The 18,712-nt window shown below is 50.7% G+C and overlaps 1 protein-coding gene across 7 annotated transcripts in view; it reads left to right on the forward strand.

The window, feature by feature from the left end:
- The first annotated feature begins 1,332 nt into the window (after positions 1 to 1,332).
- The window catches only part of CPEB1 (cytoplasmic polyadenylation element binding protein 1), a 33,553-nt gene continuing 16,173 nt past the window's right edge, over positions 1,333 to 18,712 (forward strand). The window contains exons 1-2 of one of the 7 annotated variants that reach the window (XM_050309659.1): positions 1,333 to 1,505; positions 11,123 to 11,311. In XM_050309659.1, coding sequence (XP_050165616.1) covers positions 1,430 to 1,505; positions 11,123 to 11,311 — 265 coding nt within the window. In that variant the 5' untranslated portion in view covers positions 1,333 to 1,429. Of the gene's footprint in view, positions 1,506 to 10,161; positions 10,180 to 10,248; positions 10,270 to 10,588; positions 10,858 to 11,122; positions 11,312 to 18,712 lie in introns of those variants that run through there. The other 6 variants (XM_050309660.1, XM_050309654.1, XM_050309658.1 and 3 more) reach the window with 6 other exon arrangements.

The following is an 18,712-nucleotide window of genomic DNA, read 5'->3' on the forward strand; positions in this document are numbered from 1 at the left end:
GGGGGTCATTTGGAAGTAAAACCAGCTCGGCGCTTCAGACTTGCTTGCGAGTGAAGCAAAACTGTGGGGTAAGTGAGGCCCGAAACTTGCAGGAACACATCCAGAAGGTGGTGCCTGTATTAAATGTCTTCTTGACAAGTACAAATGGCCCAATTTAGAGCTTCGGCATATGTTGGAGGAACAGAGGCTCGTTTACCAGCCTCGCTGCGGTTCAGTTCTTTAACTTGATTTGCTTAATAGCCAGGATTCTGCTCCGGAGGCCAGGACTGGCGGGGTTGTGCCTTCCTGCTCCTCTCTTTAACGCGGGTCTTAATTGCCGGAGATACCGATTGCTTAGCAGAGTTCTGCAGGCTTTTGGATGGCGGGCAAACAAAGCTGATGCCGTCGGCCCAAAAATGCTGAGAGAGATCGTGTTTAGCGGCTTTTAGATTGGCAGAGGCTTGAATGTGGTGCAGCTGCTTCCCAACGAGTCTAGAAGTCAGCGGATTGTGAGCAGGGACGGGGAAGCATCTGCTCTTCCTGGTTCTCTGGACCGGCACCAGGGAGCAGGAGGGGTTTGAGCCTTCCCATCCACAAGCTTTGCAAGAGGTAATCCTTGTTTAGGATTGTCCCAAAACCTTGGTGCTGGTGGATCCGTGCCCATGGAGGGTTGTGCTAAAGCAGAGCTGGTTTGGGGTAACCTCCTTTGTGTGTAGGAGCCTGAAGGGAAGATCAGGATTTGATCCTCTGCCTTTCCTTTGGGGCTGTTTGATTAGCTGGGAAGCAATGTTTTTGCGTTCTTTTTCTGCAAACCTATTTTGTGAGGTGATTGCTACTGACTAGGAGCATTCCAAGATGTTGTTGAGAACTCTAACGCGGGTGGGGGGGTGAGCCCTGCTGTCCTCTGCTGTGCATAGAAGCTACTGTGGTTCTTTGTGGTGTCTGCCTTGACCATGAGCTATGTCCCTGTTCCCATGAGTCCCTGTTCCCCAATGTCAGGAGCTGATTCTCGGGATAAGGCGTGTGGCTCTGTTACCAGATCTGCTTTAGTGTTGTGATGGAGAACATCAGCAGGGAACTGTGTTCACAACCCAGTTGGTTCGGGTGCTGTGGCTGTTCAAGCCCATCCCTGGTACCTGTGTGTGGCAGGCAGTCTGCTTCGATGTGCATTGCTGACAAATTGCTGACCCGTTTGCTTAACTGCTTCTTCAATGCCAAGAATTGGGCTTGAGTGTTGCTAAGATCTGGAGCGAAAGCTAATGTGAGTATTGGAGGCACTCCAGCTTTCCACAACGTGTCGAAAGCTGAGTACTTGCCTATTTGACACAAATACTTGTTCTTTTACCAGAAGGAAGATCCTGGGAGGAGCATCAGAGACTGCTGGGATAGCCCGAATGCCCCTGCACTTTCCACTTGCAGCAATGCAGATATATTCCGCCGAATAAATGCCATGTTGGACAACTCCTTGGATTTCAGTGGAGTCTGCACCACACCTGTCACAAAAAGCAAATGTGACACCCTGCCAGGTGAGGGATGTGGCTGGGATGGAAGAGGGCTAAAGTGGGGAGGCACTTGGTGGGACCTAGTGTATATGTGGTGGTGGTGGTTACCGTTCGTGGGGTGGGTGCTGGCATGTTCTTGTGATCAGAGGTGCTTGGAGTCAGGGTTAATGCTTTTTTGGTGCTGAGATGCTTCTCTTGTGTGCCTGAAATAAATAACCCGTGTATTCCCCGGCAGTGTGAAGGTGCCTGGGAAGGCTTGCTTGCCTCCCTGTGATGCTGCAGGTCACTGTGTGGGCAGGATGTGAGCACTTGCTGCCTGACCTGCCAACTCCTGGTGTGGATGATTCCAGCAGAGTGCTTTAGCCTGCCTCTCCTGGAGGCAGGATTCATCTGCTCGCAGGGTTGGCGAAGCTGATTAGCTGCATACATTAAAATTTCAAAAGAATTTTACATAACCATGTTTGCCACAGGTCAGTTAACCTGTGTTTAAGAGCACACCAAAGCAGCACAGGTGGGTGCAGACCTTCCTGCAAAGCAAGCCTGGTGTGATGAAATCAGTGCTGCAAGGTCTTGTTTCCTCCAGGCTGAGGGGGGTAGGTATGTTCTGCTGCTTCAAAACAGAAATTCTGTGCCAAAGCAAAGAGCGTTGCCTCTGTCTTACTTTTATCCAAGTGAAGGACGTACTTTTGTCCCTTTGCAGCAGCCCAGGTCTGCCAGTAAATGTACCTGTGCCTCATGTTCCTCTTGCCAAAGCAACGAGCAACAGTACTTGTGCCAGGGATTTGAGCACTCGAAAGAGATTGCTCTTGCCTCTCTCTAGCCTTTGAATTATAGGGTCAGTAAACATTTCAGCCATTATTGGAAACAAACCGACCCTTTGGAGATGTCCCAAAACAAAGTGGGAAGTAAAGGGCTAAACCTCCCCAGCTGGTGACCTTGCAGGCTGCTGTGGGCAGAGCAGCTTTCTCTGCAGTCACTTGGAGACAAGGTTGGCTTGGGCTCATGGATAAACCCAAGTTTTATCAGATGCATGTGTGGAGAAAAGCTCCAAACAGGTGTCTCGTCACCCTGTGGGTCTGTTTGATGCCTGTGCAGTGTAACTTTGTTCTGGGCCAGTGAAATGACTGCTACCAGATGACTTCCAGTGCAGCTTAATCTCCTGGGTATTTGAAAGGCTTAGCACCGTGGACCAGGGGCTGATCTGGCCATGTGATCCCGTGCTGGCGCTGCAGAAATACCAGAGGAAGTGAATCCCTTTGTCTTTGAGGGCCGGATCTATGGCCAGCAGTGCTTGAAGTGTGCTAAAGTGGCACTGGAGGATGTGCTGGCTACTCCTGAGCAGCTGAGTAGTGAATGATAACTAACTCATGTCAGTAGTGTGGTTAGTGGTGCAATTTTAGAGATTTGCTGTTGGACTGAGCTGGTTTGACCTTTTTTGTCCCCTGGCACAGTAGGAGTCAGTGCTGTATCTGATCTGCAAGCATAAGGGAGGAATAAACCAAAGTATTTTCCTTTATCTCCATACAATGAGTTCATGAAAGAGTTGTTTCTGACTGTCTTATAGAAATCTTAGCTGTAGCCCTTCCTATTCCATTTGGAATGGGAATATTTCATAGCATCAGAGAACATTTTCAGGGTATTTCCTGATTAAGTTTCAGCTTACTTGCCGAAGTTAACCTGGTTGATGGGGAATGGTCTCCACCTTCTATGACAGGATTCATCCTGTGAAGTTGTGGGTTAGTTCTGGGCTTAGAGCTGGCACATCAATTTTAATTTGCAGTGCTGCTTTCTAGACAGAGAACTCTTCTCAGAGGAATGGGGGTGTTTGCCTGGCACTGAAATGGACCTGCTTACTGACCTGCTGCTTGTGAATCTTTGCTTGCTTTGTCTGTTCCTGTGGTGTTTCTTAGGGATGTCTGCAGTGGAGAGTCTTTCCTGGTGTGAAGCTACTGAGAGGTGGTGCCTTGTCTGGAAACACCGAATTTCCCTTCAGCCATATTAAACTGCTTATGTTTCAGGTGATGAGTGAGTAACTCTTGTTAAAGATGCCTTGTAGGGCAAGTGCAGTGGGACTTACATGTACAAAAGGGAGTCTCCCTCTTGCAAATGTTATTTTTGCTACAGGGAAACCGAAGTTGGACTTTGGGGACACCCCAAACAACTTTTTGCGTTCCTGCTGTGGCAGCTGAGGCCAGTGTCTCTCCCCAGTGAGTGCTGGCACAGCCACCCGTGCAGCCTGGGGACCAGGGTAGGGGCCCTGCTCAGCAGTAGCTGCCCTGACATCAGGCTTTTAGCTTGTACTGAATCCTGTGTGCAGCAGCACAAATGGCTGTGGTTGTGTGAGGAAAGAATTCTTCACTTCCCAAAGGATACCGGGTGCTGCTGAGCCAGGTCTGGGGAGTGGCTGCCTTGGGTGCCCTCACCATTTCAGCTGGTGGAAATATGAAGGTGCCGCTGGGCTGTAGGGGAGACTGGTAACCAAGAACAACCTGGGCCAGCAGTTACCAGGTGTAAGTTGGTGGATGAGTCAGCACCTGCCAGAACATCAGCAGCACAGAGCTTTGGGTCTCCTGCAGTCCCAGCCTTGTTTCCTCAGTATTGGAGCTGGGACCAAGGGCCTGAATGCAGCAGCTCTGCAAGCTGTGTCCTGTGTCTGGAGCTGAGAAGTGCTGCTCTTACTGTTTAATGGATTGCTAGTGAGAGTCTTCGTGAGAAAGCTGGCACTGCTAGCAAGGATGTGAATCCTGGGACATCTGCAATCCATAAATGGGGAGATGCTTTGGCACCTAGACCCTGGCCTAGGTTGTGCAAAAAGTCACATCTGATGGCTGTATAGCTGAGCACTGAAATTCAGAATATAATATAGCTAACTGCCTGCTGCCCTGGGCAGATGGTTTAGCCTGGAACCGGCTGTTGGACCTTGAACAAGGATATCCTGCCTTCTGTGAGCCTGGCTTCTGGGTAGGTGACCAACAGAGCAGAGATCCTTTGTAGTGTCTTGTCACTGCTCCAAGTCAAGTCACTTCTGAAGAATTCCTGAGCCTGTGGCACTTCTACTTTGTTCAGGAAAAACTGGTGTACTTGAGTTAGGCTAGACTATCAGACCAGGCTTAATGAGCCTGGAGGTCCACCATAACTATAGTAGGTATAACAGGTGAAAGGACTCTTCTTACAACTTAAAACTCTTTTAATGAGAGAACTTAGGGAAGAGATTTTATTCCAGCAGTGTTAAAGCTTGAAATTGAATCTGTTTGTGGTCCCTCAAGCTTTTCAGTTGTCATCTTCAGGTCAAACTAAATTTATCCTGGCTTGGACTTGTGTTGAAGAAGGCCCTTTGAGCATTAAGAGGATTACACGTGGTGGAGAAGGGATGGCAGAAGTTCATGACCTTTCACTAATGCTATTGGGGAAACACGTGTGGGGACAGCTTCCTGGGTGCACAATGAGATCAGTACAGCCGCAGTCTGAGCAATGTGAGAGGACAGGCTGATTCAGCGCTCTGGGATCCACACAACTGGAGTGTTATCCCCATCCAGGCAGAATTGGGACTGCCATTGGAGGCTCAGGTTGTTGTACCTAATGTTTAGTCTCTGTAAAGATCAGTTTGCAGCTGCTGATAATCCTTGGTGAACATGGTTGCCTCATCAGAATCATCATGCTCAGCCTGACCACCACCTCTGAGGTTGCAGGGGGGCTGCTCCAGGAGCTTCCCAAGCACCAGGCTCAGGCTGCTTTCCCAAACTTTGGGGTACAGTACAGGAGTGTGGGGAGAGCTGTCGTTGTAGAACCTGTCTGGTGGCTTCTGGGACAGGATCATAGTGCTCTGAACACCTGCCTGTCAGGCTGCTTCAGTCATCTCTAGAGAAAGGCAGAACCTCCTCAGTGCAGACTTCAGCCTTTTAGCCTGGTGTTGGAGGTGGGAGAAAAAACTTGGCCTTGACAGAGGTGGGAGTCAACATCTCCTACTGGAATGCTGCTTGTCCTTGAGCAGCTGCTTTGAAGGGAATGTGGTTTTAAAACTGCTATGCATGTTCTTCACTGGTCTGAATAAGGATCTGAGCAAGGCCGGTTTCCTGATGCAGCAGGTCGTTTGTTTGCCAGGCTTTAAAGCTGGGACTTGCTGTAGAAGGTGCTGCTACCAGATTTGGTTAAGAAAAACCCCTAAATACTAAACTAGCTTTTGAAATAATTCTGTTCTGTAGGCACAACTTCAAGCCTAAGTAGAACTAGGAGTAAAGCTCCCAGTTGAGTTTTTGCATGCCTGGCTTTGGCTTCAACTGAAGGCAGTGCTGGCTTAGAAAGAACCTTAAAGAATTATAGGTGCCACCAAATGTCCCAGCTGCATTGATCTTCCTTTTGTTAAGCTCTACTCATTTAACAGAGACAAAGCAGCCATTATTTTGGTATAACTTGACAGTCCATTTTGTGAAGAAATGGGAGATGCTTAAATGATTTCCTGTGGATGGGAGTGGCTTCAGGTGCCAAACTTAAAGGCTGTTAGTTGTGGCCCATCAGGTCCTAATGATTCTCAGTGGCTGCTTTTTTTAAGGAAAACTGAAGGACAAATGCAAACCCAGACTGGCTGATGACTAAATTGGCTTCCTGTTTGCTCTTAACTGCAGTCAGTTAATGATCTATCACTCATTTAACCATCCAAAAAGTGTCTCTGATACTGGAATGTAAATTCCTCTGCTCTTCCCTGCCCTGCAACCTTGAAGAAAGGTGCCAGACAGCACTGGATGCAGCTGACCTGATGTGTATGGTCTGAGATCAGGGAACAAAAGGCTGTAGGATGCAGAGACCCAAAAGGTAGCTCTCCTTACCTGTAGTGTGTGGGGTTCCCAAGGTCCTGAGGCAGAGTGTCAGCAGGAGATCAGCTGGAGCTGGCAGCTCAGAACCATTCTGCCTGCCCCAAAGGAACACTGGATGCCAGGCACACATCTGGAATAGTGACATGCCACACCCGTGCCCCAGGAGAGGAGCACACCTACTGCCTGTGGTCCCAGCCTTTGGATTTCAAGTGTTGTGTGTACAAGTCTTTATCTAAGTGGGTGTGATGCTTTTCTGTACTAGGAATGTGACAGTAGTAAATAGTTTTTGAAGCAGATTAGTGTTGTGCAGAGAGCAGGTGCTTGGCCTGGAACTGTTGCACTCTGCAGTGGTCACAAAGTGAGTGGTGTTCCTGAAGATCCAGCAGTTTCCTGATGTACTGAGCTCTATCACTCAGGTTTTGGTGCTGTACTTACGTGATGGCCTCTCTTACTCCTGGAAGAGGGAGGTAGAGCAACAAGATTGTTGCAGTGTCTCTTCCTTGGTTTCTGAGTTAGCTGTTTACCAGCTGTTGAAGTGTTTGTCACTATGGAATAAGGCAGACTCCTTCATCTGGCTGGGAAACAGGTCACACAGCAGCAAGTGTCTCCACTTGAGGAAATCTTCAGATTAGAGGGGAGATGCTTAGTTGTGTTTCAGATAAACCTCTTATAACTTGTATGTTTATGACTAACAAGTGCTTTTCTAGGTCCCTGATGATCTCCACTGTACTTTGGGAATACAAATGGCTGATCCTCTAAAAGCTTATACTTGATATTTGTTTTTCTTGTGTGCAAAACGCACTTGAGAGGCTTAATTTTCAGGGATGCAATTCCCAGCCTTTACGACTGGAGGCGTAAAGAGGTGTGAAAGGAAAAGCAGTGCTGCTGCTGCCAACTGCCTTCCCATTTGTCATCCGAAGGCTGCAGAACTGCTCCCCTTGCCTCATGCTTGTCTGGATTTGGATTGGAAGTTTGACCTTAGTCAGGTTTTGTCAGTGAACAGAGCTTACAGCTGATCTGGGCTTATCCTTCCCCTGCCTTCAACACTAGGGGGCCTCGTTCATAGAGGGGCTCTCTTTATATTCAGGCTCTGCTGGAAACCAACCTGTGGGAGCAAAGGGAGAGCTCTTCCTGGCAGTGGAGGTAGTAGGAGTGGGATCTAGTTTGTTTGGTTCATGTTTGTTTAACCATTCTGAGAAAGTCCAGAGGAAGTAGGGAACAGTTTTTAAGATAAATTCCATTTGCTGAATTTTAAACTGGGTTTGTGGGTGGCCTGGGTTTGGAAGGCTCAGAGATACGAACATCTTTATGCTTGGTTGAAGCATCCCCTTTCAGGAGTGTCTGATGGCACACGGGTGCTGCTGCTGTGTGATGGAGATTGAATCATGCTGCTCTCTTAACCTCTCTCCTGTTCCTCCTGTTCTCTTAACCCACCTGCCACAACCTGCCTGTGGATCCCATCTTCTGCCAGGCTCTGTGTGTCATTCCCATTCAGGCTTACGCTGTAATTTCCTAAATACTTTGCTGTTTCAAATGCCTGGTTGGTGCAGCCACGCTGCATACCAGATCAGGGGAATGAGCTAGGCTTAAAACTAACTCCCTGTGGCTTGGTTTTAACCAGATGAGCTCCCCAACCCAGTTTCCTGTGTGGAAGCTACCCTGCCTAAACTGGTGAGAATGGGGATGGCGGGCAGGGGTGGGGTCAGGTGCTGGGAGCTGTCCCTGCCTGCAGGTGAGAACTGAGCTCTGGAGATCCTCTCCTCTAAGAAGCCTTTGGAATGTCTTAAATCCAACGCTGACCCTTGAAGCCCGGAAAATGCAGCTTTCCACGAGGGTGGTGATGTGGAAAGCTGTCCGGCCTGTGCTGCAGCATGTCCTGGCTCCAGGGATCTCCTGGACAGGCAGCAGCACGTCAGCCAGGAGAGCCGCCTGCTCCGAGACCAGTGAGGGAGCGTTTCACTGAGGACTTTGATCTTGTGATGCTGCTGAAATCAAACCGAACCGGCTCAGGAGGTGGCAGCTCAGTCTCTCCCAGACGCTCGGGCACGAGCCCAGGGCAGCACAGCTCCCTCTGCCAGGATGGTTGGCTTCCAGTGGCAACTCCAGGGAAAAATCCAGGTTGGAAAGACTTGTGCTGGTGGTTGGACTTTGGAAAAATCTGCAGCAGAGCATTTGGGTTGGGCCATGTCAGGTTGTAAAGTGAAGTTATTTAGTATTTGGTAGGTGTTTAGCTATGAATAACTTGAGGTTATGACTCTTTAGACTTTTTTTTTTTTGGTTGGAAATTTAATTCTTTCTGCTCTAGTATGTGATTAGTTTTGTCTGCTTACAGCACTTGATTACTTTGTAACAAATTTCCAGACTCTAGCCTTTTAAAAATAACTATTCCAGAAATCTGCTTAAATTCTCTTTTAAGTTGGTGTTTTTCCTGGATGACCTGTATCCATCTTTCAGCCTGGCTGGGAGTGTTAAAGGAGGAGCAGACTTGTGCTGGCTGTTTGCTTCTGATGGGAAAAGGTCTAATTAAAAGCTGCTGGTTATCTAAGTGAATTCTGCTCTGTACCTGGCCAGTTAAAGCTGTAACTGGATTGCAGGGAGCTTGTCTTTATTGTGGATTGAAGTAATCAGAGGGAATCATGGATCTTTTGAATTTGAATCTGATTTGGTTTGATTAAACAAAACAGCTTATTTCCTGAAAAATGCAGATAAGTGAGGGAGAATGTGGATGGATGCTGTGGAATGAGTGCTTCCTGTTGCTGATAAATTTGTTCCCTATTTTCCTTATTTCTTCAGTAGTCTCTTTCTTCCAAGCTGTTTGGATTCAAGTTGCATTGCCTGTCAGTACTGTGTCCATGCTTCCCAGAAAATGAAGCTTGGTGGGAATCAACCTTTTGAGTCCTAGCACGATCCTGGTCCTTAAAGTGTTGGGAATTTTCTGCTACCTGGGATGTCTGGGATCTGGGCAAGAGCACAGCACTTGTGCATTTTCATAAATGCAGGGATATTGCATATTCATATGGGCAAGTTGTGGTTGCTGTGGGAACTGAGTTGTCTGAGCACTGTGCCGTGTCCTCTCCTCCCTGTGTCCAAAACAAGCAATCCAAAGGCTCCAGGAGGAACTGATGCAGTGAAATGCCCTGCTGGAAATGCAGTGTGATGCTGCCAGAGAAATAGCTGATGCTGTTACAAGTGTTTGGTAGCAATGTGACTGAATTGGCACTACAGCTTGTACTAGTACTACTAGGAGTAGGAAACACCTCGGTGGGTGCTATCCTGGTGGAGTGCTGTGGAGGAGGCTGCAGCTGAGAGGGGGAAGGTAGAATACTGCCAACAGGTATGGTTGTAGCTTCTCTGATCCTGCCTGTGGTGCCACAGCCTCCTTGCTGGGATCTGGGAATGCCGGCACTCCCCAAATCACCATGGGATGAAGTTGGATCCCCCCTTTGATGGCATCAGTGGCCTGTCACGCGTAGAGTACCCAACTGCCACCAACCTCTTCCTGGGCATCCGAGTGGCACGGGATGTGGCTGTGGAAAAGGAGGCCAGGAATGCTGTCAGGCTGTCTGGGATGGCTGGGGCGGACTGCACGTGAGGGATAACGTGACAGGCTGGAGTGACTGCAGCGCCCGCGGAAGAGCCAGGAGCGGTGTGTGCGAGCGAGGTGTACATCTGATGGCACCGTGGGAGGCTGTGGGGGCAGGGGGAGGAGGAGGAGACAGCTGCTGCTGCTTGGAGCTGGCTTATAAATGCCCTCTGACTCAGATTTTGGGTAGCACAGCTGAGCATCTTGTGGTTTCATCAGCCCCCAGATCCCTGCGTTAAACTGGAATTCTCAGACTATGAACCTGCTGTGTTTCCTTAGGCTGTTGTCACAGGCTTAAACTGAGGCAAGAATCCGGTGTCTCCAATACCAGTAGGCTTGTGAACACCCTGCAAGGGAGGGGAGGGCTTGGAAGGGAGGACCAGGCGGGCGGAAGGTAAACAGGCCATGAAAAATTCCTGGTGTGAAATGGGTCCGGCCGGTCCTATTCCTCCTGTACCAGCAGGATGTGCCTGCTCAGGCTGGACCCGAGATAATGGGCTGCTCTCTGGGTAGCGGGGGTTGAAGGTTATCCTTGTTACTCAGGGGTAAACAATGCCGAGTCAGTGAGGCACAGTGGCCAGGCTGAACCAAACAGATTATGCCAGCAGAATTGTGAAGCTTTGCATTGGATCTGAATCGGAGCCAGCAGCTGGAGGCTAGCCAGGACTAAAGTGTTTTTTGGGTTTTGTGGGTGGAGGGAGGCGGGGACAGGAGAGCTGGGTAGCACTAAAACTAACTGTCTGCTCTGTCGCTGCTGCTGCTCTCGTCGTTGCTGGGGGGATTGCTGCCTTGAGCCTGGTGTCTGCTGTGCTGGGGAGCCTTGCTTTGTGCTGCCTGCCTCCCCTGATTCACTGAAGCTGCTCCTCTCTCCTTCTGCTGCCGTCTTGTCTGTCGGGGGAAATCTTATCCTTTCTTCTTACCTTTATTTTGTAAGAGCTGATGCAGTTCTCTTGCATGGCTGAGTGACGTCACTGTCAGCACAGTAAGCATCAGCAGCCTGGTCACATGCTGACCCAGTCAGTAATGCAGACGGGATAGGAAGGTGGAGGGGCTGAGGGGGGTGGGGGGCTGGATTCTGGACATATGGTAGCCCTCCCTTTTGGGGTGCAACTGCTGGTTGCAGAAGCCGTGGCTTCAGAGCAGCACGAGACCTGGCTCGGGGCTTAACGCTTTGAAAAACTCCTTCTTTAAAAAGAAAAAAAGCAGCCCTGAACTCTCAAGCTTCTGTTTGTTCTCCATCTGAGCAGACATCCAAGACTCTGAAGAAGCAGTGGCAAGCAGGATGCTTTTCCCCACATCCACGCAAGAGTCTTCCCGTGGCCTCCCAGACACCAATGATCTGTGCCTTGGCCTGCAGTCTCTCAATCTGACAGGGTGGGACAGACCCTGGAGCACCCAGGACTCTGACGCTGCAGCACAAACCAGCACACAGTCCGGTGAGTCTGCTGACACATGCAGCAACAGTTGTTGGATTCCTTGTATGTTTTTGGCTGGTTTCAAGCTAATGTCGAGCGATGTGCTTGTGTAACAGGGTGCTGGTGGGGGCTCATGGGGGCTTCTCGACCTGTGGTGCTTGTGTAACGCAACTGAGTTGGGGAGGCTGTGGCTGCCTATGCCACAGCCCCCTCTGCTCTGCTGTCAGTTCACTGCAGACAAGAACTGCCTGGGGTTGTTTTGCTTGGAGCTGTAACGCTGGTGGAGGAATACCCTCCCTGGGAGAGGAGAAACCTTCTTGCTGTGTCTGGAGGGAGTGGGTGGGGGGTGTGGTGTCAGGAGGCTGAACGCTCCGGGTAGGAGTGGGGCTGAACTTCGCTCCGACAGTCCCAGGAAATCCCTGGTGGCAGGTAGCTCTGCAGCTGGGGGGGCTGTGCTTGCAGAAGGACCCCCCTTGCCTAACTGCAAAGGTCCTGGCAGCCCTGGCACTGCCCAACTGCTGTGGGGTGTGGTACAGCCAGCACCCAACAACTTCAGCTGGCAGCTCACTGGCTGGGTGGGAGACTTGGAGGGATCCTTCTGCACTCCCACGCTCAACTAGAAATAGCGGGCTGTGCCTGGCAGTGGGCTGCAGGAGATGCAGTGGAATGGCTCGTTGTTTTAACTCTTCTGGTCCAGCACAAACGTACGTGATGGGCAGGGTGTGGGCTGGCAGCCACACGCTGCTGGCTGGTGTGCCCTTCCCCCTCAATCCTTTCTAGTCTGTTTTTGCAGCTGGCATTGGATGGGGAGTTCTTGGGGTGCTGGGTGCTTCCTCTGGAGCAATGTGGGGTTCAGTTCTTCAGAGACACCAACCTTCTCTGTTAAATCACAAGAAAAAGAGGTACTGCGTGCACAAACTTAGTGCATCCGTTTGACCTGGTGTTGGAGCAGAGGTGTAAAACAGGGAAGAATTCACTTCCCAGACTTCTAGGGCTGTAAAAAACAGTTTCACAAACGGTAGTGTGTTCGTTCAAGTATCAGTCCGTGGAAAGATCTAGTGCTTTGGCAGAGTTTGTACAAGTTCAGCCTGGTTGCTACAGAAACTCATCCCTTTATAGCAGCACGCTGCTGCTTTGTTAAAAGGGGAGTGCATTGCTGCACAGACTGGGGTGACACAGAGGCCCCAGGCATGGGAATATAGAGAGCTTCTGGGGGGGCTGGGCAGCGGGATTTGCCCATGTAGATGTTGGGGGGGGAGACAAGGGGGTGCTGTTGACCACCTCTATCCAGGGGATGCTGCCCTTGGGATAGGAGAAGCTTCTGGGACACAACCCTAAATGTTGCTGCATGAGTTGTAAAATAACAACAACAAAAATCCCCATGCTAGTGGGGTAACAGTTTGAACAGCTTGATCAGCACAGCACATCTAATTTGCACAGGTCTTGGTGTGGGGCCTACCTGTGGGCACTGGCACAGGCACTTGGACTCTGCCTGCAGCAGGCAGCTGTAGCTTTATTAAACCTCACTCTGCTCCAGTGAGTAGACCTCCACATGGTCCTGTGGGCTTCCCCTAATGAACCAGGGAGTACCACACACTCCTGTCCGCCCTCCTTTCATTGCCAACTGAAACCTTGAAGGAGAGGGAGAAACAAGTTTGTTAGTGTGCAGTGGGCTGGCCTGGGGCCTTAGAGATGTGGTTTGAACCCCTTCTGGCTGTTGGCAGCCGGTGGGGCCCTACTGGTCTCTGTCTTTCAGGATCTTTAATGGATGAAAAGCACACTTAGAGGAGGTAGACACCCCTGTGAGTGGCTCTGCTGCTGCTGAAGCCCCAGCTGCAGGCTCAGCGCTGCAGAACAAGGCTGGCACACGCAGTGGCAGCCGCTTGGTGCAGATGTCCCAGCCCTACCTGCTCCACTGTGCCATCTCCAGTGCTCCCTTGGCCAGCTTCCTGCCAGGCAGCCTTGGCAGAGGTGCGGATGTCTCTGCAGTGCTCTGGCAGGCAGGTGAGCAGTGCTGGCATGAGCCTGGGGTGGGCTCTGTGCCTTGCAGGCTGGGCAGTGGGGTTGGCAGGGCCCTGCTGGGGGGCTTCCACTGCTAAGGGTGGAGGGGCTGCTGGTTTCAGGAGGAAGGTTCATTTGGAGATGATTTGAAGGCGCTCCAGTGACCTCCCTGCTTGCAGAGGGTGTATCTGGTGTCAGGTGCCCCCGCTGACTGCAGTGCATCGTGCTGGAGCTCCTGCTGCCGCAGAGGCCTGGGAAGAGCCATGGGAAGGATTGAGCCTCTCAAGCACGGCCCTGGGCTCTGATCTGCACCCCACTGCATGTTTGCAACAACCTGTGGTAACAGCTGCTGGAAGATGGCACCCAGTGCTGGAGAGGCCTGTTTCCTCACTCCTGGTATTCCCGTTGGGACATGAAGGGGGAATGGCTGGGATGTAAAACCTGCCCAACTGCAGCTGTACTGCTTGCGCAGAGGAGGCTCTGGCCTTCAGCAACCCTGTAGAGGGTCCAGTTGCCCTATGGCTGGGCGTGTCATGATTCAGAGACAGCTTTCTCCCTCTGTCCCACCTTCCCTTCCCAACTGTGCAGCAACTGGGCAAGGAGTGCTGATAGTCTGGGTTGCTGTTACTCTCCTGCTCTGGAGATGGTGTGTGCTGGCTGGAGAGGTTAAAGGCTGGTCCCTGGGCACAGCTTTTGTAGTGCTTCAGCTGCCCACACCTCCCATGTCTGAAGAGCCTCAGCCCTTTCTCCTTCCTGAGGACCCTGGACTGGCAGTGGAGCTCCTTGGGAGGGGAGAGCTTATAGTTCAGGAGCATCTCTTGAAAGACTGTGGAACACTCCGGGTGGCAGGGGAATGTTCTGCGTCTGAAAGCTGTGTGGATCTGAGGAGCTGGCAGATGCTGGTGCTTCCAGGTGGCCATGCTATGACAAGAAGAGGGAGGATGTGGTGAGGATGCTGCTGAAGCCGTAGCTGGCCTGTCCCCAAGGCCTGGGGTCTCCATTGGAGTGTCCTGTGAGCAGGTGAGGCTGCAGCAGTGCTTGGCTGTGTCTGGGGACAGGGAGGGCCAGCGCTGCCAAGCAGAGCTGTTGTGCCGCTGGCACCCAAGCGTTTGGAAGGTTCCAGCAGTGACTCAGCTGTGCAGACCCACAGGGAGGTGGCTGGAAGGGTGGAAATGCAAAAAAAAAAAAAAGCTAACAATCAGTCTATAAATATTGCTGATGTGGTCCCCTGCAGTGCTGTGCTTGAGTACTGATGAGCTGGGACCTCCTTTCCTTTCTCTGCCAGTGCAGAGCTTCCTCAGCCTGGGAAGGACCTTTGGCTGCAAACCCACATAGTGTCACCTTGTGCTCCTAGGGCGGTGTCACCATGCAGCTTGGTGCAGTGGGATCAGGTGCCTGCCTGATCCAAAGACTGGAGAGCAGCGGGGATGGTTTGTATGCCCCAGTCCTGCCAATGTACCCCATTCCCAAAGGGCTGCTGAGCCCCTTGCACCCCAGCAGGGTTATTTGTGAGTTTTCTTGTTGTACCTGGTGCTGTAAGACACTGAGGATGTGCTGAGCCCTGAGGAGTGTGCCAGAGGCAATGCCAGTCCCTGGTGTCTGGAGAGAGAGGGTCTCTCTGTAGGCAGTAACTGCTGCAGGCTTGAGCTGCCGGTAGTTATTGGCTGTAGGATTGAACTGCTGTCTCATAGCAGGCAAAGCATCTCAAATCCTCTGCTGCCACTAGATCTGTCAGGCTGCAAATACTTCAGCAAGTCCTAGAAACCTGCTCTGTGGCCTGGGGAGGGACTTCTGCAGGAAACTGGCCTTAAACACTTCCAGTCCTGCCATTCCTGGCTGTATTTCTTGAGGCAGTGTTTCCCTATCTTTAAAGTAGCCTCACAGTACAAAGGCACATGTGTTAAGGTCTCAGAGTTCGTTCATTGCTCTGCAAAAGCAGGGAGGGGTTAAGAGGCAGTGAGGTGGGACTGCCCTTGATGGTATCCTTTACCTTCACTGCCCTGTTCCTCAAGGGGCACAAGGAAATGGGGTCTTGATCCAGTTTTTACCTGGAGAAACAGCAGTGCACAACAGATCCCTGTGCAGATTTTGGGTCTCCCTGGCTGGTTTTCAGCTGCTTGGTCTGGCTGGTCTGTCCTGCCCTACATTGGGAGTTGTCCCTATGTGGGACAGCAGACTTTCCCACTGGGAAATCATCCTAAAACCTACCTCTTTAAACTTTGCAATGCTAACTGCAAGGGTGTTTTCAGCAGGATCAGATCTTCCAGAGAGGATGTTGGTCTCTGGGTGAAGCCAGCAGGTGAGCTCTTCTGATGGTGTCTGATGGAGCACCTTGCTGTATCTACCTCTCTGCTTGTTGTGTGCCCCTAAAGCTGCTGGTGCAGCAACAGATCTGAGCTTTTCCTTGGATCTGCTCTTGAGACTGCAGCTCCAGCCTCATCCGTGCCCTCTGTGGGGTGGCTACTGCTGTCTCATTCTCCAGTCTGCAAGGTTGCAGCTCCAGTCACTCTCGCTGAGGAAATTGCCTTTGGTAGGGAAATGCTGCTGAATCTTCTCAGCCCTTGGTTCTCCTGCTTCCCAGAGCACAGCAACTCATTTTTTGCAACAAGCTTGCTTATCTGTGGTTGCTTAAAATCTGCTAGGCTGGAGCTGCTGTCTGTTGTTGTGTGTCGCCTGGCAGATAGCAGAGGCCTCTGAGCACGGATCACTCTGAAGTCTTCAGGGAAAACACACCTCTGAAGGATGAAAGAAAAGACCTGTTGCACAGGCAGAACAGTTGTTGTCATGGACTCCTGCTTTCTTCTTGAGAACAGCAAGAGGTATTCATAAGCTGCTTCTTCAGGTTGGACATGTCCAGTGTCCTCAAATGCTGTGTGTGGTGACAAGTACCTGAACCCACCCAGGTGAGCGTTGCTGCTCAACCTGGGGGTGGCTGTTCATAAATCCACCGTGGCATTTGCTGGCCTTCCTCAAGCTGCTAGTTTGAGTGCTTGGATGCAGAGCTTGGGGCAGAGGATTTGGGTGAGGGAATTCCCCAGATCTCCTTCTGTCTAATTTGCTGCTAGACTAACCCTGTTCTATAGAACTCTCCCTTGTTCATGTCCAGGTCTCTCCCTGCTGGTTTTCCTTATGTCTTTTGGACATGTGGCTTCAGAAGACCTAGTTGTACCCTCAACTCCTGCAGATTCCTACTTGGCTGTGTAAAAATCCTTCAGCCTGTGTTAGAGGAATGTTTCAGAGGCTCATCCTGGATGGGAGAGCTCAGCATTTGGATAACACTAGGTTGGCACTAGAGTACCCAAGGATGGTTTCTCTGGCTTTCTAGTGAAAGGGGAGCTTTGGGTGTAGGGAGCAAGCACTTCATCTGAGTAAGACACACTCAGATCTAAGCCGAAGTCTGCTTAGAAAATGCAGTGAAAGATTCTTTCACACTGCTGATGTTGTGGTGCTGGGGCAAGGAGACAAGACTACCTTTTGCTGTCCTTGGACCTGTGCCTGGTTCAGGTAAACAGGTATCCAGAGTTTTGGTGGTGTTCCTGAATTCCATATTCTTGATACCCGTTGTTGCCTTGAAAGGAACACAGGCTTTCCCAACAGCCTGGTGATGTTCAGGGAATAGTAGTGGAAGCACAAACGTGGTGATGGTGCTTCCTGTGCGGAGTTTATGGATGATAATGGCATAAGGGAATAAAACTGGGAGCTACCTTGACTCTCCTGGTCTCCTGCTTGGTGCTTATACTCCAGGAGTACCTGAAAGCTTGTCCTGTGCCATCTCAGCTCTTGTTGGGCTTTTCTGAGGCTGCATTTGGTGTGGGTGCTTAATGGGCACTTTTTCCTTGAGTATGTTTCCATAAGGGCTGCTCACGCTCCGTGGGCTGATTCCTTAGTGGCTGTGCTGAGCAGTGGGAAGCAGGGAAGCACTTAATAGCTGCAACACTGCTCATGTGGCAGCAGTATTTGATCCTTAACAGAACAAAATATATGTATCAAATAAGTAAAAGAAGTATCAAATGTGAGCTTGCAATTGGTTTCTAATGGAAGTTGCTCTTAATCCACCTCTTAAAGCTTCCATTTGAGCAGCTTCTTCTAAAACAGATTTATTTTTATCTGCGCTGATGCTGTAAAACAGAAGATGCAAATAGAGGAGTAACTAGAACAGAAACTCAACCAGCATTTCTGCTTGTATCCAGCCAGAACTGAAGTGGGTCAGGGCAGCTCCAGTACTGTGCTGGAGGTGTGTTGGGGGAGCAGGGGGGCACCACCCCAAACCCTTCCCTTGGCTTCTATAGGGAGGGGTGTTTGTGGCTTCTGGAGCAGCCAAGTGCACAGAGCGTCCAGTGGTGGTCTGGAGAACATTTGGAACATCTGGAATTGAGCTGTAACAGGTGGGTTCTCTTCTGAGGAGAGTACTGGAGCTGCTGTTTGGTGGCTCTCAAGTACCCCAGGCTACTAGTAGCTTACTCTTTTTGTGACTGATGCTGGAGGTAGCAACAGGGTGGTTTTATTGTGTGCAAGCTCTGGCCTTGGGGGTAAGATTCATCCCCAAAATTGTCCCAGACAGAAGAGAAATGGTTTGGGTGGGTTTTCCTCCAGCCCTTGTACTGCTACATACCTAAGTAGTAGATGGGATGATTCCTTGCTGGACAGAGCTGACCTGAAATGCTCTGTCTGCTGCAGCTCCATTGGTGGGAACATAGGAGCTCTCTAGAAGAGGGCTTGGATGTTTTTTTGGTTCTGTACCTTCACTGCAACCTCCACAGTGTGTGCTGGACTGAGTGCTTCCACATGGAACTGGGATGGGGAACAGCTTTGGGACCTGCTCTCCCATTGTGCTGGGGCTACCTGTAGCAGAAGGTAAGAGTGATGCTTACCTTCTCTTCTTCTTCCCCAACTCTGGTGGGACAGGCCTAGAGTTCAGCATCTACTGCTGCCTTAGGCCTGAGTTTGTCTGTGGTGCTGTCTTGTCCCTGGGCACAGTGATAACCAGGAGTGGCATTGTGAGGTGACCTGTCATTGGGGTGTCACACCAGGGCCAAGGCAGCAGAGAGCACTGGGCCTGTTTGTACAGCTGAAGTATCTCCAGCTGACTTCTTATGCAGTGACTGCATGTGGGACGGCTGTAAGAGGGCTCTTAGTCCTCTGCAGTGCTCTTGGCAGGCTGGCTTTTTTTTAGAGTAACTCAGGTTGCAAGGGACCTCTTGAGGTTATCTAGCCCAACCTCTTGCTCAGGGTAGGAAATCTGCTGCAGGGTGGCAGAAATAGCAGTAGACCAAGGGGGCTGATTAAGCTAATTCCTGGGCTTGCCACAGTGTTCCCAGAACAACACCCCTTAAATGGACACCTCCACTGGGCTGACTCTGAAATGATCCACTTCAGACGGTGCCATGGTCCTTGAGCTGTCACTGCACAGTCCCTACCTGG

The sequence above is a fragment of the Myiozetetes cayanensis genome, unplaced genomic scaffold (genome assembly GCF_022539395.1).
Source record: "Myiozetetes cayanensis isolate MyiCay16 unplaced genomic scaffold, myiCay2020 scf14, whole genome shotgun sequence".
NCBI classification, from domain to species: Eukaryota; Metazoa; Chordata; class Aves; order Passeriformes; family Tyrannidae; genus Myiozetetes; species Myiozetetes cayanensis.